The sequence below is a fragment of the Cygnus atratus genome, chromosome 5, assembly GCF_013377495.2.
Source record: "Cygnus atratus isolate AKBS03 ecotype Queensland, Australia chromosome 5, CAtr_DNAZoo_HiC_assembly, whole genome shotgun sequence".
NCBI lineage: Eukaryota > Metazoa > Chordata > Aves > Anseriformes > Anatidae > Cygnus > Cygnus atratus.
This window is the reverse complement of record NC_066366.1, coordinates 5,531,293-5,558,814: the sequence shown is the minus strand read 5'-3', so window position 1 is coordinate 5,558,814 and position 27,522 is coordinate 5,531,293. Positions and strand designations below refer to the sequence as shown.

General features: G+C 42.5%; 2 protein-coding genes across 2 annotated transcripts in view; both read left to right on the top strand.

Annotated features, from left to right (window-relative positions):
* Positions 1-251: 251 nt before the first annotated feature.
* On the top strand, positions 252-14,507 carry TPH1 (tryptophan hydroxylase 1). The gene is given in 10 exon segments (XM_050710807.1): positions 252-890; positions 6,281-6,464; positions 7,889-7,989; positions 9,059-9,126; positions 10,632-10,828; positions 11,323-11,458; positions 11,945-12,071; positions 13,176-13,270; positions 13,906-14,040; positions 14,333-14,507. Coding segments are annotated over 10 exon segments (1,857 nt in total).
* A 2,937-nt stretch (positions 14,508-17,444) lies between these two features.
* The window catches only part of SERGEF (secretion regulating guanine nucleotide exchange factor), a 153,352-nt gene continuing 143,274 nt past the window's right edge, over positions 17,445-27,522 (top strand). The window contains 8 exon segments of the mRNA XM_050711013.1: positions 17,445-17,598; positions 18,186-18,324; positions 18,982-19,137; positions 19,464-19,558; positions 21,824-21,887; positions 23,061-23,174; positions 23,495-23,557; positions 26,449-26,607. Coding sequence (XP_050566970.1) covers positions 17,569-17,598; positions 18,186-18,324; positions 18,982-19,137; positions 19,464-19,558; positions 21,824-21,887; positions 23,061-23,174; positions 23,495-23,557; positions 26,449-26,607 — 820 coding nt within the window. The 5' untranslated portion in view covers positions 17,445-17,568.

The window sequence follows — 27,522 nt, the reverse complement described above, 5'->3', positions numbered from 1 at the left end:
TCCCTTTGAGCCCCGAGATCGTTGGAAACAACTTCAGAGAGAAGCAATAAAGGAGGTGGGGGGGCGTACAGCTCGCTTTTCCAGTTCAAGTTCGGGATCGTGGGCAAAATGACTGGAACCCCTTCCAGTGGGACCTTATTAAAGAACTGTGTAAGACGGTAACTACTTACAGGTTATCAGTCCTGTATACGCAGTCCCTGCTGGAGAATGTCATGACGGGACAGCTTTTAACCCCCTTTGACATACGACAAATGGCGGCGATGATATTAACTCCGACACAAAAAATATTATGGGAACAGAAATGGAGAGATTTGCGTGAACATGCAGCGCTCCAAAATTTAGACAGACAGCCGGGGGATCCGCTTTTTGGAGCCGGTATACCTCAACTGATGGATACAGACCCGATGGCAGATCCATGCCTTCAGGCGCGTCTAGATCCAGGCATCCTCCAGCTGACCACGACCCTAGCCCTCCGGGCAATGTTAAGGATTCCAGAGACCGGGAAGCCAGGGGCGTCTGAACCATACATGCAGTTTATTGACCGGCTTTGCGATGCGCTAGATAAGCAGGTTGACAATCGGGAAGGAAGAGACGCCTTGCTACAAAGGCTAGTGGTAGAAAACGCAAGTACCGACTGTAAAAAGGTGCTACAGGCTCTGCCCGTGAATGCAACAATAGTTCACATGATAGAGGCGTGTAACCGAGTGGGCTCTGTGGAACACCATACCGAATCTCTGGCGTCTGCTTTTGCAACAGCACTACCATCAGTCAGGACCCCAAGGCTCGGAAAAAATGCTATCGCTGTGGAGACCCCAGCCGGAAGTCTCCGCATTCCCCTGGCGGGGGCGGGGAGGCAGCTCGCCCCCAGTCCCGCCCGTTTTGTGTCCCGGGTGTGGTAGGGGACGCCCCTGGGCGAGCCAGTGCCGCTCCCAGTACAGCGCGGAAAGGCAGCCTCTGCCGCCTCGGCGGGGAAACGGGAGGAGGAGCGACGCCACAAGCACCCCCGCCTCCCGGTCAAAGGAGGAACCTCCCACAAGGGAGGGCTCCAAACGTGATGCTAACGCAGGGTCCAGCGCCACCTGCAGCCCCGCTGACACGGTTACCGCCGTGGACACCCTCTCAGCCAGAACCAGAGGGAGTGCCGGAGTGGATGTCTCCACAGTGACAGACGCCACCTTGTGGGGTGCTCACGTTCCTAAAATTCCGTTGAACGTCAAAGGACCAGTTGGGAATGGCTGTAGTGCATTGCTGCTAGGACGATCAAGTACAACTTTGACCGGATTGTTTGTTTTGCCGGGGATAATTGGTGCCGACTATACTGGACAAATCCAAGCTATGGCTTGGACACCGTCTCCACCATTGTCAATACCAACAGGAACTAGAATTGCTCAATTGATTCTTTTCCGAGCAGTAGTACCGAAGGCTGTGGATGCTGTCAGGGGAGCAGCAAGATTCGGGTCAACCAGGTTCCCCAAGGTGTTTTGGGCAGGTTAAACTAGCTGCCATGTCCAGTCTCACTTCGTGTCGCTTTCGCAGCACTAGGCATCCCAAAGGAAATAAAAACCGACAATCGCCCCGCCTATGGTAGTCACTCCCTTCAAACCTTTTTTCGAACTTGGGGTATCCGACACACCACAGGCATTCCTCATTCCCTCACGGGTCAAGCCATTGTTAAGCGCACACATCGCACCTTGAAAACACTGCTAAATAAACAAAAAGGGGGAGACACCCAGGAAACACCACAGAACAGGTTGGGAAAGGCGCTTTACATAATGATTCACCTATCATTATCCTTTCTTCACGAAGAAGTACCGCCCATAGTAAAACATTACAAAAGTACGAATTCCGCGCTGCTGGAGGTGCCACAGTCAGAGCAGGCCTTAGTGATGGTAAAAAATTTAAATACAGGTCTTTGGGAGGGACCCCATCCTCTAATAACTTGGGGTCGAGGGTATGCTCGTGTCTCCACAGGTCACGGACCAAGATGGGTACCAGTGAGGGGGGTAAGGCCATGGTTCGCCTCCTCCCCACAATCGCCGCTGTCATAGGTTATTGTCAGCCCTGAGTCTCCATCCAACCACACCACAACATCTGGGTCACCCTCGCCAACATGACAGGACAAGCGATGTGCCTGTCCCTGGCTAGTGCTAATGACCCATTCACGACATGTTTGGTGGGGTCCTGGCAGATAGCAAAGACTGGACTGTTTACTTACTGCAAGCACCCCTAGAGCCACAGGAATTAGATATCCTGGGAAGTGTAACAGCAACAGCATGTGTAAGGTTCAATTACACGGGCAAAAACCAAACCATGAAACAAATCGTCAATGCCACACTCACTCCTTATCACAATGCGTCTCTTTGGTGTAATTATACAAAACTATAATAGCATCATTCCTTGCGCCAGGAGCCGCTCTGCTCGGCTGTGGGATCGACTGTGGAGCAGACGCCCCTAGGTGCACCCCCAGCATTTTCCTTGGAGGGGTCTCCACTCTCAGCAGCTCACTGTGGGAGTAGACAAGGACCTCCTGAAGCCACGGACAAATTATTTTAAGTGATAGTTTCTTGTAGTATAAATGAGAAGTGCAAGAGGCCTCTTTGCATGATTGTGTGGTTGTGCTGTGAGAGTGAGACGCAGCATCGCTGCGAAGCAACGTCCCTAGCACTTAGTGGCTTGTTGACTGATGTAGATTCTAGTAGGCACGCTACTTTACAATCGTAATTCTGCTTGTGATTTTCACTCTGTTGCTTGCTTATTGCAATGTCTGTGGTTCTTAGAAAAATCTATAGAAAGCGTTTGATTGGTTGAAAATGAAAAAGGGGGAATTGTGGGAAAGGAATTCGCAGGTGGCTTTGCGCTGACGCAAACGTCCCTGAATTAGAGATAATGAAGAAATAAACGACAGAAACATAAACTTGAGCAAGGTCGAGATACATTAACTTGGCTGCAGTGCTAAAGATGAGCTTGAATGGTTTGTACCTGGTATCCAGCCTTGAGACAAAGTGTAACATGACAGGAGCAAGTGGAGAAGAAACATCATCCCAATAGGCATCTCAGGCGTATAAGTAGGTTCAACTTCAACCTGAGGACATAGAGACATAGAAATGACATGTTAGGCAAAACAAGACACACTGAACCCAGAATATATTCTGCAGTGTCTGTCAGCAAAAACAGTCCTGCGTATAGAATCATAGAATCATAGAATATACCAAGTTGGAAGGGACCCATAAGGATCATCGAGTCCAAATCCTGGCTCCACACAGGTCTACCCAAAAATTCAGACCGTATGACTAAGAGCACAGTCCAAATGCTTCTTAAATTCCGACAGTCTTGGTGCTGTGACTTGGGCTTTTGCTAGACCTAAGCATGTGCCAGTTGCTGTGTTGTAGGTACCACCACCTCTCTGGTCCAGATGTGGGTTTTCTGCAAGAGCAGATGGTCGTGGTTAATGAAACTCAGTTAAGAGTGAAAATGTTGACGTTCTCACCCAAAGCAACAGACTGAACAATTGTGTTGGAAAATAACCACAGGGCTACACCACAGTTGTCAGCTTCTGCATTAGAAGAGCACTTAATACTGCAGCACACTGTGTGTAGCAGACTCATTTTATTTCCTCCTGGTCCATGGTGTGAAGTTTGAGAGCACTTTTTGGAAGGGCCTGCTGAATGCGACATGGCGTGATGCGGGTGCCCTTCCAGGGAAAAGAACTGCTTTCATGATTGAACTAACGAGTTGTTCTGCTGATTCCTGAGTTTACTCAGACTTAAAAGAAGTAAATGTAGTTACATTAAACAAAGCTTTTTCCTTCCCACAAATGCTCTGGTCCCTTTTGCTGCTTCTGAGAGACAACAGCAAGCTTATGAACAACAAGTACAATCTATTTTTATGTTTTTTTGACTTGTGGCAGGAGGCTGGCAGGAGCAACATTACGCACAGGTGCAGCATGTTAATGGGATCAGAGGAGGAGGTTAAAAGGGTGTTTGAAATGCGTTCTTTGAATGTAAATCTCTACGTTAGGTTGGCAAAAGGATAAAACTGTCAAGACTTTGGTGTTGCCAGTTACAGGTCAAGATCATTTTGACAAAATGTGGCAATGTTTGATCTGGAGCTTTGACAAAGCAGAGGAAAGAGATAAAAGGGTTTGAATTCAGTTCTTTGCTACTCCAAAGGCTTTTTCTATTTAACCACCATAAGCTGTGTAACCTCTCAGTGTCTTGTGACATGGTCCAGCAGCCCATTGGGATTCAGTGTTTTCCTGCCAGCCAGGAGTGACAGCCTGTTCAGTTGTACTGGTCAGCTATCTGCCTGTCTGTTTTTTGAGAGCATAATCACATATTTAGAGTAGTTTCTGTGTCTGGCCACAGATGGAGAGTGCCACGTAAAAACACAGCCTTGCCCAAATGCGGGCCTTCTAGAAATTCATTCTAGACTGTACCTTCTTATTTGTCTGTATTAATGGGGTAAGAGAAAGTAGGTGGGGTGAAAAAGCTCAATAAAGGCAAGAAATACCAAATCTATCTAATGCCTTTTGTCCTCTGGAGCAATTCTCCCATTGAGTTGAAAGCAAAGATGATTAAGCACAATTTGTTCTTGACTAAAAAGTAGATTTAAAAAAAAGCAAATGCTTTCCCAGGGAACTTGCCAGATATTAAAAACTAGTTTGACTCATCTAAAACAAACTTTTTTTTCCCCATCTTTTCACTCTGAAAATTAGTGCTCTTTTTGCTCATCCCTAGCTCTCTTCCATTTAATTCCTAAAGGTAATGTGAATAGCAGAGAGATTTAGTGTTCGTCAGTTCACTTGAATTTCACCAAGCTCTGTTTGCACAAACATATCTTTGTTAAACCTTCTTTAGCCTGTTCTGGTCTACACTGGCATCATCTTGTCAATGCTCACAATTACATGCCTGCTCACAGTTTACTACCCTAATCTTTTATCCATTATTCTGGTTGCCGTTTAGCTAATGCTTTTATCCTTGAATATTCTTATCATGTTGTATTTCTCTGAAGCAAAATTTTGCGCCAAGTGTTACCAAAAGCAAGACTCTCTAATCAGACAGATGAAGCTCATTAGTGGTACATTTTCAAAGAGCCTTTCTTTGATGCAAACTAATTAATTTTGACCCATTGCAAAATTGTCCTAACTCTAATGGGAGCTAAAATCTAATAAGATAAAAGAAACTGAGATGGAAAAAGTAGCCATCATGAGAACACAGCATGATGAAGAGCTTGTGCTAATCTTGGAAATGATCTGGTTTACAGCTCTGAGGCTGAACGTTTTACAATTGCCAGTGTGTTTGAAGTCCCTACAGTGAATTGATGGTTTTACGTTGCTGGTTTTCATCCTTAATGCAGAAGGTAACTGTGATTTAATTTACTTTGTTCATGCTGACCAGTGGTCAGTGTTAGTGTTCAGACAGAAGCTGCCCTCCATAGTTTGTTCTGCTGTGTGAACAGGAGCATTGCAGAGGATGGGGAGGGGTCTAAAATGCCTAGGCTGAGGACAGACCTTCAAGCTCATTTCACTTTGAAACATGAATGGACCATTAAAACCAAAAAATGGTAAGGAAAGAAAAATCTGGCCACACTCAGTTTCAGAAAGGTTGGTTGTTTTCAGCAAGGAGGTGAAGAGAATACAAAAACCTGCTTGAACAATGTCTTCTGGTTGGTTGGACCTTAGAGTCAGTTCTTGACTTTCCTTGGCCTTCCTGTGCTTAAGATGTGTGAAAAATATTGATTACAGTCTTCCTGTTTCTTACTTTCAACAAATTTAATGTCAGGTAAACATCCTAGATGAATATGAACATAGTAGATGACACTGGAGCACGCTCATGGTAAGGCTGTGCTGTCAGAAGTGCCTGAAGAGCTCTCTTCCTATTTTCTGAGTGGATCAAAGCCTGCTGAATCGCTTTCTGAGCTGTACTTACTCATATCATTAGCAAGTACAAAGCTTTCTCCTTTGTTACCGTTTTCCACCTCACTTTGAATGCAAAATATGCCGCTGTTATACTAATTGGGCCAACAGGCTGACGTTAACAAACACTCAGGTACTTCTCTTATCAGCAGCCTTATTTATGAACTTGACTATTTTGCTTTGTGTTTGCCCGTGATGTGAAAGAATTGGACTACCACCAATAAGCAAACTGCCATCAGGAGATCCAAATAACTAAAATAAATTCACATAGCTGGCAAATATTTTGTGGCAACAGAATATTTTTTTGGAATAACAACTTTTAGTTTTTAGTCAATCTGTTTGAAAACATTGCTTCTTACAAAACAGGAGAAGCATGTAAATCTGGTGCACATCGAGTCACGGAAATCCAAGAGACGAAATTCCGAGTTTGAGATCTTTGTTGACTGTGACAGTAACAGGGAACAACTGAAGGAGATCTTCCAGCTCCTCAAATCCCATGTCAACATTGTCTCTATGAACCCAACAGAACATTTCAATGTGCAGGAAGATGGTAAGCATTAAGGGCAGTTCTGGCAAATGTGCACAAAGAAAGACATTATTGCACTTCTCAACGTGTTTGAAGTTTGTTTAAGGTGTCCACATCTGCATTCATACAGTGTTTTCCATGGGTAGCTATCAGGTTTGTGCTTCTGTGCTGTCAGTGAACGTAGAGCGGTTGATGCGAGCGGGGGCTGCCTTGGCTGGTGTCCTCTAGAAATACTGGCTGCTTGTTTTTCTGTGCTCCCATCCCTTCCCAGCACAGCACAATGGCTGTAAGTGGGAGTCCTTGCACCAGCAGAGACCAATGGAAAGGTAAAGTCTGAATGCAGGGCTGGGCTGTGGCCTGCGCACCGCGGTGACAGAGCTGTCATACTGACAGGCATCAGTTCAGTTCAGGTTCTGGAGAGAGTGGGAGATGGTTTTTGCAATTTCCTCGTGTAGCTCCTGACTTAAAAACTTCTTTTTTAACCACTTTTCATCATAAATGGTTACTTAGTCGGTGTGAAAGAAAAGGTGCCTTTCACTCTTGGGATGCTTTTTACCTTTGCTCCTAGTTCAAGAGATGCTTAAAATTCAGGGCAGCACAAAGTCAGTCCCATGTATTTCTCAGTCACTGCACTTGGCACAGGCTGGTAGGCAGGGAGGGGTGAGATATGGTGTCTTCCGGATAAAAATTGCTTACTCTAGCCCTAATTAGGGGGAATCTCAGTCTAAATACTTCCCCTGTCCTTTTTAAGAAAACTAAAGAGCATAGGGAGAGAAAGAAGTCCTTTGGTTGTTGTAGTGTGTTAACAGCTCTGGCAAGAGCTTTGTAAAAACTCTTTAGCTTTAGGGAAAAAAAAAAAAAAAGAAAGAAAAAAACAGGGGTAAAACTAATTATGCATCTCTAAGGCTGCAGGGCTAAAATCGCCTCCTTCTCTTCCTCTTCCCCAGCAAACCCCTCAGCAAAGCCTGATGTTTCTGGGACACATAAGCACAGAGAACTGTTTCTTGCCCAGGGTCAGTAAAGCAGGATGGGAGGAATCCAGCCTACTCCTGCTCTGCCCAAGGACCACAAGCAAATGGATTCTTGACTCCTTTGCCTGCTTTGTGCCCTAGAAGGCTGGCGTAGCACTGTGCACAAGGAGGCCTTGCTCAGCCGGAGCCTCTAGATGCTACTCTAACATTAATAGTAGTAGCAACCCTGTGTTAACTGTTTCCTCCCCTGGAAGATTTGGAGTCCGCTGTGCTCTGTAGGCAGACTGGCAGTGACAGAGGAGGAAGTGTGAGCTGTAGGCTGGTGCCAGATAGGCAGTGGACTCCCTTGTCCTATTCATGACCCTTTTAATTTATAGATTTCGCTTGTAACTGCCATAGCCATACTTGAAAGTTGCATTTCCTCCCTCAGCACGCTCGGTGTTATTAATAACTTTGTGGATTCCATGCATTCCCTAGACATGGAGAATGTTCCCTGGTTTCCAAAGAAGATCTCAGATTTGGATAAGTGTGCAAACCGAGTGCTGATGTATGGGTCTGATTTGGATGCTGACCATCCAGTAAGTATCTTCCTCCCCCTGTGCCCAATCCTTAGTGGAAAGTACCTTGTGGAACTTGCTTTTAAAAAATGCAGCTTTTCCTCCTCCCTTTCCTTCCCCTCAACAGTGCCTCTGTGGGTCTGAACACCTTCTCATGGGGGGTTTGCTTCTTTTTCTAGTACAGGAAAGGCTGTCACTGGGTTTAGCTCCCATGCCTTTCTGCAAGGCTTACTCATGTGAGGACTTTGGGTCTGGGCCCTGAGTGGTCGCATAAAAATACTAAAAGAAAAAAAAAAAAGAAAAAAAAGCTGTAGCTAGACAGGCTTGGTTCCTCCTCTTTCTTTCTTCCTTACTATAAGTGGAGCAAACAAATTAGTACTTGCACTGTACAAATGGCCAATTTGTTCTGTAATTTAGAGTAATCAAGCAAGTAATCAATTTTGTGTAAATAGTGATATGATTAAAATGAATTTTTGTCTATTGAATATATATTGTGCATGCATAAAACCTCTAATCTTTGCTTTGAATCGGTGTATTCGCTTATTTTACTGTAAAAAAAGTTTCAGAGGACAGTTCCTGTCCTGTCCCCTCATTCTTACACAGTATACTTTTATATTTCCTATTGAAGAAATGTCAAATGTCTTGTTTTAAATTTATTTATTTAGTGCGGTGTGGCGTAAAGACCACACGGACACTAGGGTTCTTTTAGGATCAGTAACTGCTACTACTTTATTGATGACAGAACTTCAACTCCTTTTCTGAGGACAGGCTCCCTTCTTATACCAGTCGCCCCACAGCAGTACTTTCCCACTCACTATTCATTGGTCCACAACTCTGCCCGGCAGCAGCAAACACCCAGCAACTTCCATGCCTTAACAGCTGGAGAACAAGCAACCCGAGACAGCAAGGCGTCTCCTGAATCACCCTTCTTGGCTCCCTCTAAACTCTTTACACTCCTCATGGCCTCATCGTTACGAGTCCAATGTTATCACCAACCATGGGGCTTGTCGACCCCCATGGCCACACTCCCACAGTACAGCCTGAAAGCTCATTTAATTTTTCTTTTTCTTCCCTCCTCACCTTCCCCCAGGGTTTCAAAGACAATGTCTATCGCAAGAGACGAAAGTATTTTGCAGACCTGGCTGCGAACTACAAACAGTAAATTCAACTTATTCCAGACTAAGCCTCCCGGGTGCTTTGAAATAATAGTGGAGTGGACTAGCAGGAGCTCACCTGGGCTCTGATCTCACTGAGATAGACTTGGCTCAGGAATCGGGGCTGGAGGGGTGAAATGAAGGCACATTAAAAGGTGGATCTAGGCCATTTCACAGCTTCTTGGGTCTCTGATCAATCTGAGGATCAGCTCGCAGCTGTGCAGCCATTGTGGCATCCGTGGCAGCACTGATCCTTGGACGGGCAGTGGTGGCAGCGTGGACTTCCTGCACCGTGGTTCATTCAGGCCCTAGCTTTGCTCCCTGCTTCTCTGGAAGTGGATGCAGCAAAAAAAGGGGCTGGGCAACACATTGAACAGCTGCCTGTGCCAGAACATACATCCTCCCTCAGGGCAGATGGGTCTCCTTTGTGATGAAGAGGGAGGGGAGGCAAAAGTCATTATAGAGCCCATTGACCACTAAGTGTAAACTCTCTAGGCAAATGTTACTACTTGAGTTTTATTTCCTGGTTTAAAATTGTGCATGTGATGCACAGATAAGAAGTTGTCTGCAAAATGAAATTCAAAGAGCTTCTTTCTTTAGAGATGCTGCCTCGGGGAGGGAGCTCTTAAAGCTGCAAGAGTTTCATAGCCCAGTGCTATAATTTTTTTCTGAACATGATTTTCTTGTTGCTGTTGCACGTGTGAATTTAGATGGCAAGTTCCTCAACTGGGAATGACCTAGAAACACGGGGTGTCTAGAGCTCTGCTGCACTGTGCATTAATGCAGCTGGCCACCAGCACACAGGCAGTTACTGTTGGTGTGTTGTCAAGTTTCCCTTGGGAAAGCACCTGCTGTGCTGGTTACCTAGCTGGCAGCAGAAGCAATGTATGACACTCGAGTTGCTTTTAGCAGGCTTTAGATCACAGCTTTGACATAATCTACTTTAATCAAGATCCTAAGGGCTAATTAGGAGAGATGGACTACAATTACTGTGTTCAGACAGACACTTGTCTCCTCTGCATAGAAGCCTGATTTTTACCTAACATATATTTAGCTGCTTCCACACATTGTGTTGCTAATTTAGGGAATTACATTTTCCTAAAAATTGAAAAGATAATGGAAAGGAATTGTATACAGGTAGGGGAAATACTACAGGGAAAAGGATGCATTCTCAGCTCCCGAAACTAAAGGTTTTGCCATTATTTTAAATGTTATTCCTGGTGATAAAACACCGAAGAAACTGTTTACAAGACCAAAGCTTTCAGACCCCAGTTAGGTCAATGTAAAGAATCCTATCAGCTGATTTAGGTGGAAAAGAGAGCAAGGCCCTTAGCCTAAAAGCTCTCCAGGGTGAAGACCAGACATCACTGTGTATTTTGCAGTGTAGTGAAGTCTTAAACCTGACCAAGTGTCACAGCCATATGAATGTTAAATAATAATAGTAAGGAAATGAATCATCCTTATAAGCCTTTTATCAAGGCATGTCCTTTTCTCCTCTTCTCCTTTTAGTGGTGACCCAATTCCCAAGATTGAATTCACAGAGGAGGAGATCAAGACCTGGGGGACTGTATACTGAGAGCTTAACAAGCTTTACCCAACTCATGCCTGCAGAGAGTACCTTGAAAACTTGCCCTTGCTCACCAAATACTGTGGGTACAGGGAGGACAATATTCCCCAGCTGGAAGATGTGTCCTGCTTCCTGAAAGGTAATGTATTAATTTTCTTAAACAAAAAAGGAATTAAAGTCCACTGCAAATCACACTGCTGTTATGTGGGCACCAAAAATGATCCTTGGTGTCCTGGTTTTGGCTGGGAAACCCAAAAGTGAAATATTTGTTTGTTTTAATTATGGTCTTCCTGCCAACCGGATTTTAATGCATTGTGTCCTGGATATGCAAAAACAGTGACATCTGGCTGCAAATGCCAACTATAAAGAGACTCAGGATTGGTTAAAGCAATACCTAATTGTATTGTGTTGGCTGTAGGCATAAAATCTTAATAAATCCTATACAGGGGTAGGGACATTTTTGTTACACATTGGCTATTCTTGAGTTTAGGTCTGATTTTCTAGTCAGGCCTAATTTTCCCACATGCTCTTGAGCCAAAGTAGCACTGTGGCATTTACCCCAGTTACAGCAGGGATGAGAATATTATGAAGTTCTACATTAAACTTACGTACAATTTCTCTGTTCCTTTTTAGAGCGGACAGGTTTCACCATCCGTCCTGTTGCTGGGTATCTGTCACCCAGGGACTTCTTGGTGGGATTAGCATTCAGAGTTTTTCACTGCACTCAGTATGTCAGACACAGCTAGGACCCTCTCTACACACCAGAGCTGTGAGTCATTTAATCTTGGGGTACAATGAGACGTGCATTTTTTAATCTGGCAGCATGAAGCCAAGCTACTTACAAGCTGTTCAAGAATGCCAGCAAGAAAACTTATTTTTAAAAGTGCCGAAGACTCGGTCTTCATGCTGAATGTAATGATGTTTTGGCATGCTCAAGTGCCACCTTCAGAAGCATGGGATTTTCAAAATTACAGCACATTATTGGAGAACTCCTAGTGGTGACATTGTAGGCAAAGTTGCCTTATACATGTGCAGCTTGGATCTTAATTTTAGACATCTTCATCTAAAAAATCTGAGTTTATATACTTTTGTAGAGCTGGTATGACCTGCTTAGTTGCTTTCAGCTGAACTTGATTTGATACTTCTCTTTTAGTTATTAAAGTTTCACATGAGATATTGTATCTGTTTAAAGGTGTTGCTTTTTCACTCTACAATGAAGAAAGATGATGAGGTTTCTTGTTTTTCTGTTTTCCAGTGATACCTGCCATGAGCTCCTAGGCCACGTCCCTCTTTTGGCTGAACCCAGTTTTGCTCAGTTCTCCCAGGAAATTGGTCTTGCATCACTTGGGGCATCAGATGAGGCTGTCCAAAAACTGGCAACAGTGAGTGTTTCAGTTCCCAGTGATCCTCTGTAAAGCTTAGTGCTTTACTCAGCTGATCCCACTCTGTCTAATTAATTTGGAGAGTCATGTCAACATTAGCCATGCCAGCTGATAGACCTGTTTCACAGGTTTTCAGTTTTTAGAGCATATAGCAAGTTTCCGTGCTAGGAAAAAAAAATAATAATAATAAAATAAATTAAGGAAGATGTGAGCCGTATTTTTCTTCACTTGGCTATCAGATAAGGATGCCATTTCTGGGGGTAGCTCAATTCTTCCAGCTTGAAATTCTATAGTCTGATTTGTCTGATAAATATCTTTTTTACTTCCAGGAACATGGTTCAACGATTTTAAATGTAATCTGTATCTTTAATGCATCAAATGAATTGAAACAATATGATCTTTTCATTACCCGTGTTGAGCACTAGCATTAGATATTTTTTAGCCAATAAATTCAAATAATGTAAATTAATCTTACTTCCAGATAACAGTTTCTAGATGCTTTGGCCAAAATATTATGAGATGAAAATTTTACATGAAAAATAATTGATGCAACTTATGAAAGGACCACCCCCTTTCCCTTGCCATTTGTAGCTAGTGGTAAAATTTTTGCTATCTTCATTGGGAGCAGAATTAAACCATCTAAGAAAATACCACTCCTTGCCATATACCTGCAGGAATCGTGAAATCCAGCAAACTAAATGTTATTTTTTTAAAAACACTGAGCAAATGAGGAACAAACTGTAACGGGCTGTCGTTCACCAAGGTCCTCTCTGTCCAGTGTTTCTTTTATGCTGAACCTGTCATGTCATGACAATATTTCTCAAAACAGATTTAAATCTCCATGATCCTACTGGGATTAACAGCTTCCAGCCTATCTGCGTGAACTATATTACCAGACTTGCTTATTAGAAATGTGCAGTCCTGTGGTTCTTCACCCTTCCATTCAGGTTCCTTCTTCTTTCGATATCTGAGAGTGATAACCAAGTGATGACTGTATGCCATTTGAAACTGGTTGACACCAACTGCAAATAGAAATGCCCCCATCTAGTTCACCACAGCATCTTTGCAGAAGGCTGAATTATTTTACTCTCTTCTCTGCTTCAGTGCTACTTCTTCACTGTAGAGTTTGGCTTGTGCATGCAAGAGGGACAGCTAAGAGTTTATGGGGCTGGCTTGCTCTCTTCATTTAGTGAGCTCAAGGTAAGAATAACCACTGCTTATTTCCCTCTTTTCTTTGCTCATATCTGATTATTATTGTCACTGTTCTGCCATTTTTTATGAGGTATGATTATTATTGTCACTGTTCTGCTGTTCTGCCATTTTTTTATGAGGTATAATTCTAAAAATACTTTAAAACAAAACAAAACACAACCAACTCCTCAGTACCTACTGTAGGGATGAATTTTAGGTGAATTCAGTGTGGCATTAATTACAGGGCAGTGTCCTTTTGGGTGCATGCTGAGCAGCTCCTGTGTTGTTCTCAGAAAGCATCGTATGACTGGTATTTCTTAACCTTAGGTTCCAAGTAACCTATTGTAAGAATAAGACTCTGCTGGTTTAACCAGATTCTGAAAATATTGCTCTTGTTTATAAAGCAGTCTTGTGTTTGAAGAACCCCATTCTTGATCCTTACTGGTGGAATATAACCCTTCAGAGTTATTCAGTTCGTTAAGCTTAAACCACTGTACATCCGCAGACATGTTTTAAGAAGCAATGCGCTAAATATGGCCTCACGTCATCTTTTTTTTTATTTGCTTTTTGCTTCTTGTCTTCTTCCTTATGGATTCTTTTGGTGGTGATGTTCCTCTGACATGATAACGCATTACGTTACCCGGCACTCGCTCTCTGGCAGTGCCAAAGTCAAGCCTTTTGATCCAAAGGTCACCTGCAAGCAAGAATGTCTCATTATGACTTTCCAGGAGGTTTACTTTATTTCTGAAAGTTTTGAAGAAGCAAAAGAAGAGATGAGGTACAGTTTTTCTTCCCTGTTTTGTAGAAGCAGGTTTGACTTCATGCATCTCTCAGCAGCAGCATCAAATCTTTTCATTCTTAGCACAGTTTTATACTTACCTTTCCTGGGGCTGGAAAGCTGAATTTAATATTTGCTTGGTCTCCCATGTACTGGATGGAAGAGATGATGAACTATGTAGTAATTATAATTACCACGAAAGTGGTTTAGGAAAGTGGTTATTGATACTGATTGCACACAGAGGATGCATTTGTCTTTTGTTTAAACTCCCTACCTTTTTTTACTTGAACAGAGAGTTTGCAAAAACTATCAAGCACCCATTTGGCATGAAGTACAATCCATATATTCAAAGTGTGCAGATCCTGAAAGACACCAAGAGCATTGCCAGCGTGGTGAATGAGCTACGTCATGAGCTGGACGTTGTCAGCGATGCCCTCAGCAAGATGGGCAAACAACTGGAAGTTTAACATTCCCATCATCAGTGTGGTGTGCTCAACAACTCTTTTCTTTTCCCCATTGATTTCTTTCTAGGCGTGTAATGTGCTGTATGCAGAACTTTCCTTTACAAATGGAAGAGTGAATGGCCCATAAGGATAATCACTTTATCTGTTTCTCTGTTTAAAGTCACTTACAGAATGTATTTCCTCCACCTCTATCCTCCCTGGATAAAAAAGTCCTAGAATTCCTTTTCAGAAGCTAGCAGAGGACTAAAGAAATCACCAGACTGGACCACAGCTGTGGTCTGTGGATCAGGGCTGGGAGCAGATGCTTCAGAGGGTGGCTTATGAGGCAGTCATAGAATAATTTGGTACAGGGAAATGTCTGTCTGACTCTAGTAGTCTATGCTGCTAATTTTACAGTACTGTAGACTTTATAGCATGGAAGTTACAGTAATCAGTGTTTCTATGCCTGTGCTATTAAGTTTAAAACTTGACTGATAACGATCCAGGCATCAGGACACAAATAGCTGGAAGCTCATCATGCTAAAATGGAGGGGTCAAATCTCTGTTTTCAAAGAGATCATTTTTTCCTCTAAAGAATTGCAACTGTACTGATTAGCATCTTTCTAGTAGAAGGCAGAGATACAGAGCTGTTGCATGAAATCCTAATTCTGCTTATTTCAAGAGATTTGCTGTCAGCTCAGAGTCAGGATTTTTGTTTCTGTCCCTGGTATTGCACCTGAGGGAAGACACTAAGGAAATATCATTTGCCTTTTTCCTCACTGAATAAATTTAGCCAAGATTATAGCAAACCATCACGTAGTGACTTATCGCAATGCCTAAAACCATTTCCAAATTACAATGCAATATTCAAAATGGCTTCACAGGACCAAGTGAAGCCCAGTTCTAAAATGGCTCTCATTTTAAACTCTGGTGTTTAAGTTCTTAGTTATGGCCAAAGTTCATGGTTTTTTTTATAAGAATAAACATCCCATTGACAGCTCAGTCACGTCATTGACTTTGCAAGCTGCACAAAGATGGATTTAGTTTCTTCTTTGCTAGGCCTGAACACCTGTATTCACCATCAAGCAAATGAAAAGATCCAAATATTTGATAGGAATCAGTGTCCTACAGTAGTTTCAAGCATCCTGTGTAGCTGTACAGAGCTGCACTGCCTGCTGTTTCTGCCACCCTGTCTATGAAATGAATATATATGTACAGGGAATGATACATTTGAATGGAAGATCTGTGGTGTGTAGGGTGTATTTTGTATCGTGCTAGGCACTGATTCTTCATATGTAGATCTTAACAGAAAAGCAACAGTTTGCAACTGTGGATGTCACTGGGAAAATTGACTGAAATTGCAAATGCACTGGAGATGTTGGTCCAAGTCTTTTGGGAATTGGAAAGGACTTTCGAGAACCTCTGTGCTTGATAATGACTGTTTCATATGTCTTCTGGTAGGCTGCATCTGCTCCATAAGCAATCACTGGCCCTATCTTTCCAAACACATTCACTGTTTATCTAGACTTGATTTAATTTTCCTGTGACTTTATTAATCTACTTTTTTTTTTTTTTTTAAAGAATATTTTGGACATATAGAATTGTGGTCTGCAACACTGTCAGTTTATGTCACACTTTCAAATAGACTTTAGACGCTTCTTCTTCCTGAAGAAGAACCAGTCTTTGAGCAGTGAGGGAGGATGTACTGTCTGCTTCTGTGATAACAGTTAATACTCAGCTGCATTTAAAAAAATGATTGGATTATTATGTTGTTGAAATATAGATCTGTGTTACTACAAGACTTTGCCTGAATTATGTATTCATTGAGTAGAAAATCTTACATCTTCTAAATTAGTACCTGATTTCAAATACTTTGGAAAAAAACAGCAATTTTGTCTTTATTTGCACCTGTGTAACAAAAAGTGTAAGTACTGCTAAAAGTAACAGAGGATGCATTTTCACAGGGTTAACATCTATGTTTGGCTTCACACACCCAACCTTTCTGCCTATGTGTAGAGCAGTAACAATTTAAGTATTTTTAAATACTGTTAAGTATTTTTAACTCAGGCATTGGAATGGGGTGCCCAGGGAAGTGGTTAAGTCACCATCCCTGGAGGTTTTTAAAAGGCGTTTAGCTGTACAGCTTAGTGATACGGTTTAGTGGAGGACTTGTTAGTGTTAGGTCAGAGGTTGGACTGGGTGATCTTGGAGGTCTCTTCCAACCTAAATGATTCTGTGATTCTTTGGCTGTGGAGGCTTTAACTGTCAATAAATAGTGACGCCCTGTTGGTGATTAGTAGGAGCAAATAAACCTTTACTTAGCACTGTAGCGCTCCCTTCTGACTAAGATTTTGTGTGTTTACGCTCTGATTCGGCTCTTCTGCCCCCGTGCGTTCATTCCGTGGAGAATATAATATATTTGTGTGAGAGGTGACTGGGGTGGGGGGGGGGGTGTTGTGGGGGTCGCTCCGTGAGGCGCTACCCAACAGCCGCCCGCGGAGGTAAACGCGCCGGGGCGGCTCGAGCTGACGCGGGGCCCCGGCGGAGCCCGCCCCTGCTCCGCCTCTTCCTCCCCGGTGGCCGTGGGGCGGGAAGGGACGGGACGGGAGGGGAAGGACGTGGGGCTGGCGGCCCCATGGCCGTGGTGCTGTTCGCCTGGGTAGGTGGGTTCCGGGGGCGGTGCGGCCGGGGGTAGCCGGGCCCTGGCCCGCCGCGAGACGGTGGCGCGGGGCCGGGGCCGTGAGGTGGCGGTGGTGGCCCCGTCCCCGTCCCCGAGCCTCGGGGGGTAGGGTCCGCCTGCTTCGCGTTTTGCTCCGCTGGTGTGGGAAGGGTGAAAGTGGGTAGCTTCGTCCCCACGGCCGCCGTGTGTGGCTCCGGGCTGCCCAGGCACCTGCCTCCTTGCAGCTCCTCACGGTGTGCGGATCCCTCGGAAATTGTGAGCTAAAACCAGAGCTTTTGAGAAGGACGTTGGGTCTGTGGTGTCGTAACGCTCCAAAACCGACTGTCAGACCGCGCCTGGATCAGCCACTCGAGCTCAGATCCCGAAATCTCACCCACCTGTTAGCCTGCTGAGGCGGGCAGCCGGATGCTTTTGCATCAAGTGCCTACCGCTTCTGTAGGTACAAAATGTTTGGTGCTGAAGGTGCCCTTTTGGGATTGGGCACCTAAATTGGTTTAGTGACTTTGGTTTCGTTTTTATAAACACGTGGTCTATTTCCATTTTGCCCACTTTAAGTTAAAAGAGTTTATTCTGCTTTCCTAAGGTAGCATGTCTTTCTCATCTTATTTGGGGGCGTACTGCTGGAAAGTATTGGCATGTATAACATCTTGGTGATGAGTGGGAACCATAAGGATTTAAATTAAACAGGTGGTGATCCTTTTTGATAATGAGGCTTTCTGTCTTACTATTAGCCTACAGTCAGTCTTACTATGATTTATTGCAGTATATTTCTTACAACGGTAGGGTTGCAGTGGCAACCTTAATGGCAACAGATCTAGGAGTCGTGGTCTATAATTTTGGGGGTCTTATGTGACAGCTGCAGGATTGAAGATCTCCTTCTGGGGGCTTTTCAGGAGCAAATACTGCAGTTTAACCTGTGACATGTTCCTGATGAGCTCGTTTGCTCATAGAGCAGAGCTGAGTGCGTCTCTTTCTGTTAACTTTTTTTTTTTTTAACTTTTCATATGTGTGTGTATTTGAAGGGTGCAAACAGCTATGGACAACTTGGTGTTGGTCATAAAGAGGATGTGCTGATACCTCAGTCACTGAAAGATGTTTCCTGCAAACGTGAAGACATTAAGAGCGTTACTGGAGGAGGGGGACATTCTGCAGTTATCACTGGTAAAAACATTGCACTTGCAAGGAGTGTGTGACTGAGCCTGAAAAAAAGAAGTGTTTCCCTGTTGATTTGGTGCTGCCACCTATCTTTGGCTTTTGTTTCTGACCTTAGCTGCAAATTTTTAGTTGCAAAACAAGTTCCTCTGGTGCTTGTTAATATTTTGGGGAGTTTCCTCTGTTTTGTTTATCTTCCGTGGTTATTTAATGGGTTTGTGAGGACAGTTTCTTTACCTGTTTCATATAACAGCTTTTTGTATAAGGCTGTCAATTTTCCTGTATTGAGGATGAGGAGGGGAAGGAGTCAAGTAGGAGGTTATTCAGTCTTGAGAAGTTCTAGTGTAAGGAGCAGAAAATAGTGTCTGCCTTTGAAAGGCTCTGCTGTGGGCTAGTTATGTTAAAGAAGGGATACAGAGAGATGTGAATGGTATGAAACAGTTCTGATAACAGGTTCCTGTTATACTATATGGATTGTCGCCCTTGACTCTATATAACTGTGCTTATTCAAAGATGCTTATGCATCAGAATAGCTCTTTCTCTTTTTGTGTGATTGCAGTGCCTAAAATGACACAGTCAGTTGTCCTTGTCTGTCACAGGATCTCATGGCATATAGACTTCTCTTTTTAGTCAGTCAGGTGGACATGATTTTATTTATTATTCCAGGTGCTGGAGAACTCTTTGTGTGTGGCCATAACAAAGAAGGTCAGCTGGGACTGAATCACACAGAAGATGTAGTGCATTTCACTTTGTGCACTGCCCTGTCTGGTTTTCATGTAAAAGAAGTTGCCTGTGGTTGGGATTTCACAATCATATTAGTAGGTAAGTCTGCCTCTGTAGGAGCTGGGAAAAAATGGTGATGTAGAGAGCACATTGAAAGTTCCACATTGCTATTGCTTGTGCAGTGCATGGCACTCACAAGTTTTAAGCTACTTGCATTGCAAACTAAGTTAGTCCGTGGTTCTTGTATCACCTCGTATCTACTTTACTAAACATGATGTGTAAAACCAGAAGCCTGTGTCCTCAGCAGCTTTGGAAGAGGAGATGCTAGGTCTTTCTTGAGTTGTTTCACTGTGATACTTTTGCCTGTTGGAATGCTACGGTGCTTTGCTTATATGCTGATCAGACTCTAACACTTTATTTTGCAGGTACTGGCCTAGTTCTGTCCTGTGGGTCTAACGCTTTTGGACAATTAGGAGTTCCTCAAATTTCAGGTCCATGCTTGACTCCACAAAAGATTGAGGTAAAGATTTAAAGAGAATTGTGCTTTATCACTCTGAATGTTATGTTGCTTACAGCAATTAAAGGCCTGGTGACCTCAGTGGGCTTTAAGCCAGGCCCTTCAACTGTTTTTGGAGGAGTCTATCTGATGAAATGTAAAGGACCAAAGATGGTCATAGACTCAGAAATGAGAAGCTAAGGCTGCTTTCCTTGTTGTATGAAGAAGTTGTCCACTTGTTATGGAAAGCTGTCTGTTTCACTTGTGATTAGAACAATTCATTAATGCATTTGGATGACATCAGCAGAATGAGTCTGATGCTCAGGTGATGTGAAGTGACATTAAAGCTAATGAAACCATCTGACATGACTTCAGCTGAAGTTTTGCCTCAAGTTTGTAAGAGACAAGGTATGTTTTGCTGCCTGGAATTTACTCATACCTTTGCATACCTTGTTCAAGGCTTGTGCCTAACTGTTGGAGTGATGCCTTGTAAAACAAAATAGACTAGCAGTAATCCACCCTGAAAAAAATAAACTGTGTGTCAGAGTTCAACAAAATTAGTGATGTCAATTCTTCTGATACATTGCTCTTTCGCTTCTTGTGCAGTTCTGTTTTTTAAGTATGTGCTATTTTTCAGGTGCATTTATGACTACAAATTTCTTTCCCACAGTAAGAACTGTAGTATTATTTCCTGGTCTTAAAAACCTATAGGTAAAAGCAAGCTTGGTCATTCCCAAAATAATATCAGTATGGGAAAGTATGTAGCTGCAGGAAAATCAAACTGAGAGTATATACTTCAGTTATATACTTTGAGACTAAGATTATTTTTACTTCTGCATGTAAAGGAACCAAAAAGTACATTGACTCACTTCTTGTTTAACTTCCAGTATTTATCAAACATTATCAGCTCCCAAGGAAATAGGATGGAAAGCTACATAACAATTTCTCTGTTGTCCAGTACCTTCAACTGTAAGTGCTAAAGGCTGGACTCTGGCAGCGTAGCTCATGTTGTTCCTGTAACTCGTGGAAGTTTATGGTGGTAACTGTACGAGAGGTACTGCTCAGTGTGAGTAAGGAGTTCAAAATATAGCCTCAAACTGTTTGCTTCAACATGTTTTAAGTAGTAGGTACTGAGACTTCTGTAATATCAGAAGGGCTTTTTGATGTTGGCTGCAAGCCTAACAGGGTAAATAAATTTCTCACAGGAGTTCTAATTAATCCCTAATTTACACTGTAGCTCCTTATTTGAGAAACACTATTGAAACTCTTTTCCATCCAAATGAACTCTCATGTGTAATGCAAGTGATTAACCTCGGAGCATGAAGGACGCTCAGACAAGAAACAGTCTCCTGGTTCATGCCAAACTCTGTTGTGTTTCTGAGTTTTGTGATGATCTGGGATTAGTGCAGGAGAGGAGGACAGCTGGTAGTCTGCGAGTGACTAGGGGTTACCTCACCTGATGCTCTATATCCTTGACATTTCCTGGGAGCATCATTCACAGAATCACAGAATTCCAATGTGATGCCTTGAAAGTGATGGCATGGACAGTGCTAATTCAAATCTGTTTTCTCCCTGACCACAGGGACCATTCATTACTCTGGAATATTTTCTCTTTCGTTTTGTATCCTCTTCAATTCTTGGACTTGATGCCACCTGTTTCATGTAGTGTAAGATCTGTGAGAAGAAAAATAAATTTGCAGGGTAATCAGAACTGGGGAAACACCAGAATTGGCGTGCTTTGTGCAGACATAACTCACTTGTTTAATGCACACGTGCTGTGGTATAGTCTTCTGTTGCAAGATCTTATTCGCACCATGTATGCTGAAGGTTGCCCATCCACTGTATTGTTTGTGATCACAGGACTTAGGAAGCCTGAGCTGCTTGAAGGAACTTATTATTGCTGGTCACTAGTATTTGCTGTGGAGGTTTTAGTATAATTGTTGAGGAATGTGAAGTTAAAATTAAGAAACAAATGTATTTGTATTGCCAAGATTCCTTTTTTTTTTATATGCGGATTTTGACTGTGCCTTTTAATTTATTGCTACAATGCTGTACAACCATTTGCTTTGCTTGATATATATATATATATATATATATATAAAGATGTTTCTACTAATTTTTGTTGGCCAGAATGCACTTCGTTTGTAGTACAAAACATTGATGTACATTGTGACGTGCAGGCTGGAGTAGTGAGAACTAGTTTCATTGTGTTCCACTAATGTGTTTGTCGTATTTTGGTTTTAGAGGCAAAAAGTGTGAAAAATATTATTATTATTATTTTTATTTGAGCAGTCCCTCGAAGAGAAGGTGGTAGATATTGCTGCAGGACTGAGACATGCCCTAGCTGCTACAGGTAAATGTTATTGTATTGTCACTTCAGTAACAAACGAAGAATGCTATAATGTGTGGACAGTAAATGTGCTAGAAGCATCTTCCTGGAAGTCTCTGGTGAAAAGTTGTTCTTCAAGAACTGAAAGTTTGGGAACAACGTGTTTTTGTGATGGGTGGAAAACTCATTCAATTCTTTTCTCCTGTTCTGAAGAAAAGCATAAAAGGAGACTTTTCCTGGAAAAATTATTTCTGGTCAATCAAAATATCATAGTATTTTTGATTTCATTAAATTATGATATGCAAAATAATTAATTTTGTATAAGATGTTTCAAAATGATACTGCACCTGAAACATGGCTATTTTAATGATGTAATTGAAATAGACACCTGGAGAAAAAAAAACAACAGAAATGAACCTGCTCTTTTACTGAGGGGAGAGAAGAGACCTACTCGGAGTTCGCTCATGCACCTTTGAAAATCTGCTCCTCTGACTTTCTTCTGTTGTCTCCTGTGTGTATGCTTGGGAGGGCTGTAATTTTTAAGTATTTCTCTTGCTCTTCTTAGAGACTTTGAGTTTGTTCATGGAATAATTAGAAACCAAAAACTTGCAATTGGCATGATTGCATTGCAACAAAAAACTGCACATGCTCTTTTATTTCAGTTTATTTTTACATGAACTTTAGTATGGATTCCAGGTAGTGGAGTCCGACTGAAGGTGTGAAGGAGACACCTGGAAGAAGAGTGGGATTCCTGGTGCTTGTATGAGTATTGGGATTTAAGCTGTCCTGAGCTTTGCATTTAGAAGACATTTTGATTTAGGGCTAGGTCAAGTCTTTGGCAGTTCCTGAGCGGAAGACTAGTGGCTTTACTCCTTCACTGTGCTGGATGCACAACCGAATTAGCACAAAGAGAAGGGAATCCTGTTACTGAGTCCTTGATAACTTCCTAATATAGGCCTCAGCTCAGTATCTAATTAGCATTTTTTTGTTACCTGTACAATGAGGCTAGAACTGTTTGTAGCTTGATTATATCCTAAACATATGGATAACCCTGGTGACATCTGGTTTTGGCACAACAGGCTTTTAAAGTATAATTCCAACTAGTGAAAATGGAGTGAATGTACCTTTAATTAATGAGTTAAGTTACTTTGTTAGTGGTTATTGTGTCTTAATCTCTTCTGTGTTTACTCTGGGAAGAGAGTGGCTTGGTGTTGCAGTGGGGCACTGGCATGGCATCTCGGGCAAAGCGTGCCAACCAAGGAAAAATGCTCCCCCTGTTCCTGTCTGCAAAGGAACCCTGTGAAGTGACAGGTAATCCAGGAATGTCATTTCTTTGTATTTCTGCTCTAACACCTTTACAATTTTGAATAATATGTAGCATCCTTTTGTTATTAAGCCACTTGGTATTATAAGCATGTAGTAGACTATCTGAAACAGAGTGGGCGTACAAGTTCATAATCTATGGGGAAAAACGACACTGAGTCTTGCAGTATCTGTGACCAAAAAGCAGAAGCTTGTGTTATAAAATTCATTATCATGATGTTACTTATACTTGATACAGCTCTGTATTTTATATCTATGCATGAAATGATATCTGCTCTACCAATTTTATAAGACTGATTTTTCTCTAGGCCTGGAAGATGTAAAAGTTAAGAGAGTTACTGCAAGCTCCTATCATTCCGTGTCACTTACAGGTAGGACTTAGATACAGAAGTGAAAGTCTTCATCTCAACTTATAAAGGGGCTTTGTGCTTTGGATAGTTCTGTCAATTTTGGCTGGGCTGGTGAAATTTGATGTGGCATAGTGCTGGTTAGCTGTTAGTGGTTTTGGATTGTGAGAACTTTTTGTTTTTAAGACATGGATTTGTTTGTTGAATTCTGAGATCCGTGTGTTGCCTTCATAGGGTCAGGTATGACTTGGCCTGTATAAATAAGTAAGGGTCTGGGCTCTTAGTGGTTAGAAACTCTGAAAGGATTTGGGAAACTTCTGCAGCTGCAGTGTGACATTCCATCAGGTAACTGGTTGGGTGAGTGCTGGCCTGAGCACAACCTGTTGTGTGAAAGGGCATGTTAGGTGGCAGGAAAGGCTGCTGTGGCTATCCTGCTTCTGCCACCTGAAATGATGGCTGTGCTGTGTGGGAACGTGAGATCTTAGGCAGTTCTACTATAGCAGTGTGCTTGTCTGTGTGAGGCAATGTAAGAGCACGAGGCTTATTAAAAGCTGCAGGAAATTGCTTTGATCACATAGGCACTTGCACAACTTGTGCCATTTGTTCTTTGATCTCTAAGCAGTGCTTCTGTGCGGGATGTTAAATATCTGGTAGTGAAAGTCTAATAAAGAATCTTTTTCTGGCAGACTGGGAGAAGGGGAAATGGAATATCTTTTCATCTGTAATCTCACAATTCTGAAGTGCAGAAAATACATTGAACCATATGAAGACAGCTCTATACCAGACTTCATAAGGAGAAGTTCTTAGCAAATATGCAGCCATCTGGTACCTCTGCCGTCATTAAATGAAGTACTGGAGTATTTGCTTATGCAGAGAGATTTAGTTGTATGGGGAGATGTTAGATGTCAATTACATTGAATTCTGAGATGCAAAGTCTGTATGCGATTAGTGAAGAACTGTCAGGACAAATAGAATCTGCTTTAGTTAATTAGCACTCTCTGTATGTTTAGAGAGTGAACAGATCATTCTTTCATGCTTTTGCGTTTTATTTGAGAGCAGCCTATTTGGCAACAGGGGTACCAAATATAACAAAGTAGGTGCCAAAACTTTTAATAATGTGTTGCTACGCTGCCCTTCATCCTGCATTAGCTTCTAAAGATGCTTGTTCTTTTTAAGTTACTGTGGAGTGTAGTATTTAATAAGTGAGCATCACTCTGGGGATTTTTTTTGTAGGAATTTCATGGTCAATGACGCAATTTTCTTTGGTTCTGTTTTGTGAGCCACCTGCTGGTAGGATACTAAACACCAGTAATCAGGAGGTTTTTGATGTAACTGTTGAAGTGAGTTGTTACAAACATGAATGGCAGTTCATTTAAAAAAAAAAAAAGTTGCTGCCAAGTCTTAGGTTTTAACAAGAACTTAAGACACTACTCAAGAAATGAGATGAGGTTTGAGCATGTGACACCTCTTAGGATCAATTAAACACATCTTCTGCAGAGGAACAGGCAATGAGGCGGTGTATTTTAGTTGTGGAAAATGCCTTGTGGGTGCCCATAGTGTTTTTCTTTGTTGAAACAAGCTGCTTCTCTCCTTTTTCTTTCTAGAAGGTGTGTTCATTTCACACTGAAAAGGAATTTATTAATTTTAGTGAGAGACTTCTAGAAGCCTTGAGTGGTTTTGTGCACTGAACAACTTTATGCTGCCAGTTATGGTTTGCGGTCTACCTGGGCCTATCCTTGGGTGTGTATGGTATCTCTTCTGCTCGTGCAGGGGGGCAAAGGCCTAACTTGAGGAGGTCTGACATAGCTCATGGTTTGTTATGTGCTGCTTATGGGTTATGTTTTATAACAGAGAGGTCTAGAACCTGGGCTGAATGATCTTGTGCTGAAAAGATTGAACTAATGATACGTGATATCTGTAGAAGGACTCGTCTACTCGTCTGAACAGTTCTCTTGTTACTGTCAATTGGTTGTTAGGCTGTGAGCTACTCCAGCTTATATTGGGGAACCACATGAAGCATTGTGGATGTTTCTGTAAATATAATTATCCTTGTGGGTGGAATTCTGGAGTGGTACTTGAACAAATGCTTCTGCAAAGAGGATGGGGAAAGACAAGTGATTGCTTACAGAAGTCTCAGTAGTTGCGTAGCAGTGCCTTGAGTCATGATAATATTTTAATTTTGCTTTGATGGGTAGTATCTGCTTTGATTATATTTTCTTAGCTGTGCCATGTTGCCTGAGGAAGTAACTGAGCAAGGTGGGGCAAGGAGCATTAGACTATCTGTGCTTTGGGGGAGTTAGTGAGTTTGCTGAAGCTGAAGGCTTCAAGAGCTACAAGAAGAGCTGGGAGCCTGCAGCTCCTGTAAAGAGACTGTCAGAGCTTCCCAGGTACTGGAAGGTAGTTATATTATTTGCTGTGATCTACAAGGTTATTTAGGGTACTGAGCCCAAGGTTTGGGGTGGAGTTAAACATTGACCTGTAAGGACAGAGTGGGCTGGGGGGTGGGTGCTTAGTGAATGACCCCAGGATGATTTAAGCTTTTTGTCGGAGGAGTTAAAGACTGTGGTTAGTTTTCTAATAAAAACTTGGCTTCTGCTATAAAGGTCTTTCAGTCATCTTTGAAGTGCTCACAGTAGAAATGAGGTCTAGTCAGTTTGACCCGTAAGCTATGGTTGTTTCAGGAAGTCAGTGCAGCCCTCAGAAAACAAGCATTTTGTTGTTAAGGCCCTGGCAAATATTTCTGATATTCTGATTACTTATTGATTACTGAATTACTGATATTCTAGTTATTAATTGTGTGCATGCGGTAAAGACATTGTCCTTTCCTCAAAATCACTGAGTTGAGGCAGAGCACGTATGTGGTGGTGTTCTATGTATGTCACTTTCACCTCATTTTACTACTTTGTCTGTTGTAGATGAAGGACACCTCTACGTCTGGGGTAGCAACAAACACGGGCAGCTAGTAAGTGAAGAGATTTTCCTTGTTGAGCCCAAGAAGATAGAGACTCGGTTTTTCTCACATGAAAAGATCGGAGCAGTTTGGAGTGGTTGGACCCACTTGGTGGCACAAACAGGTAGGATATGTAAAAAGCAGCTAGATGTGGCGCTAGAACAGTAAATTCCTAATTACTTGCAAACAGTAATCTTATTAATACTGACTGTGTAGTTTTGCATTTTCACTTGGGCAGTGGTTGTCACAGACATCCTTTGGCTTCTGTCCCTGAGGTATTGTGCTTATATATGAGTAAAGGTCTAGTATCTTAAAAAATGCAGAAGCACCTGCATGTGCATGCTAGAGGGATGCAGCCTCTCTGCACCATCAGGTTACTGGTTTTCCAGAATCTATGTAAGCTTCTAAAGATCATGCCGCTGGGTGAGTTATGACATCTTTGGGGAGAAGAGAGTTTGGTGGAAAACTTGCTTCAGAAAAGAGAGAGGTAGGAAAATGTGGCTGCAGCTTCCAAGGTATATGACTATGTGGCAGGAAGGTGTGGGTCCAAGAATTAGGGAGTGGGGGAAGATAATCCTGAGCAAGCACCTGTCTGAAAGGTATGGGGGGGGGGGGTCACAGGTATGAACCGTTCCCAGGTTACCCCAGTCTTAGCTGAGGATCTAAAGAACAGGCAGAGCCTGTCTTTCTCTGCTTCTGCCATCCACTTTGAGAAGACATGGACCTGTTGCATTAGGTGAAATAAATGATATGGCTTTGCACAGCTGTGCTGATGTTTCTGTATTTCAAGACTGAGCTTGGCTTCTAGTGCTGCTCTTTAGTGAAGTGTTTAAGGACAGATAAAATAATGTGCTCAGAAGAGAGTCAAATAAACTAGCCTGGTTTGAGTTTTTTGCTTTGGTGGTCAAACGCAGAAAATTTTTAGAAAAGATGAGTGAAAAGAGGCCTCATTAGTTTGAAGAGCATCCCCTGGAGATGAAAGAAAACATTTTGTTCAATCTGTACAGCTCTACCTTCCTGGGGACCTTTCCAGTGCAGG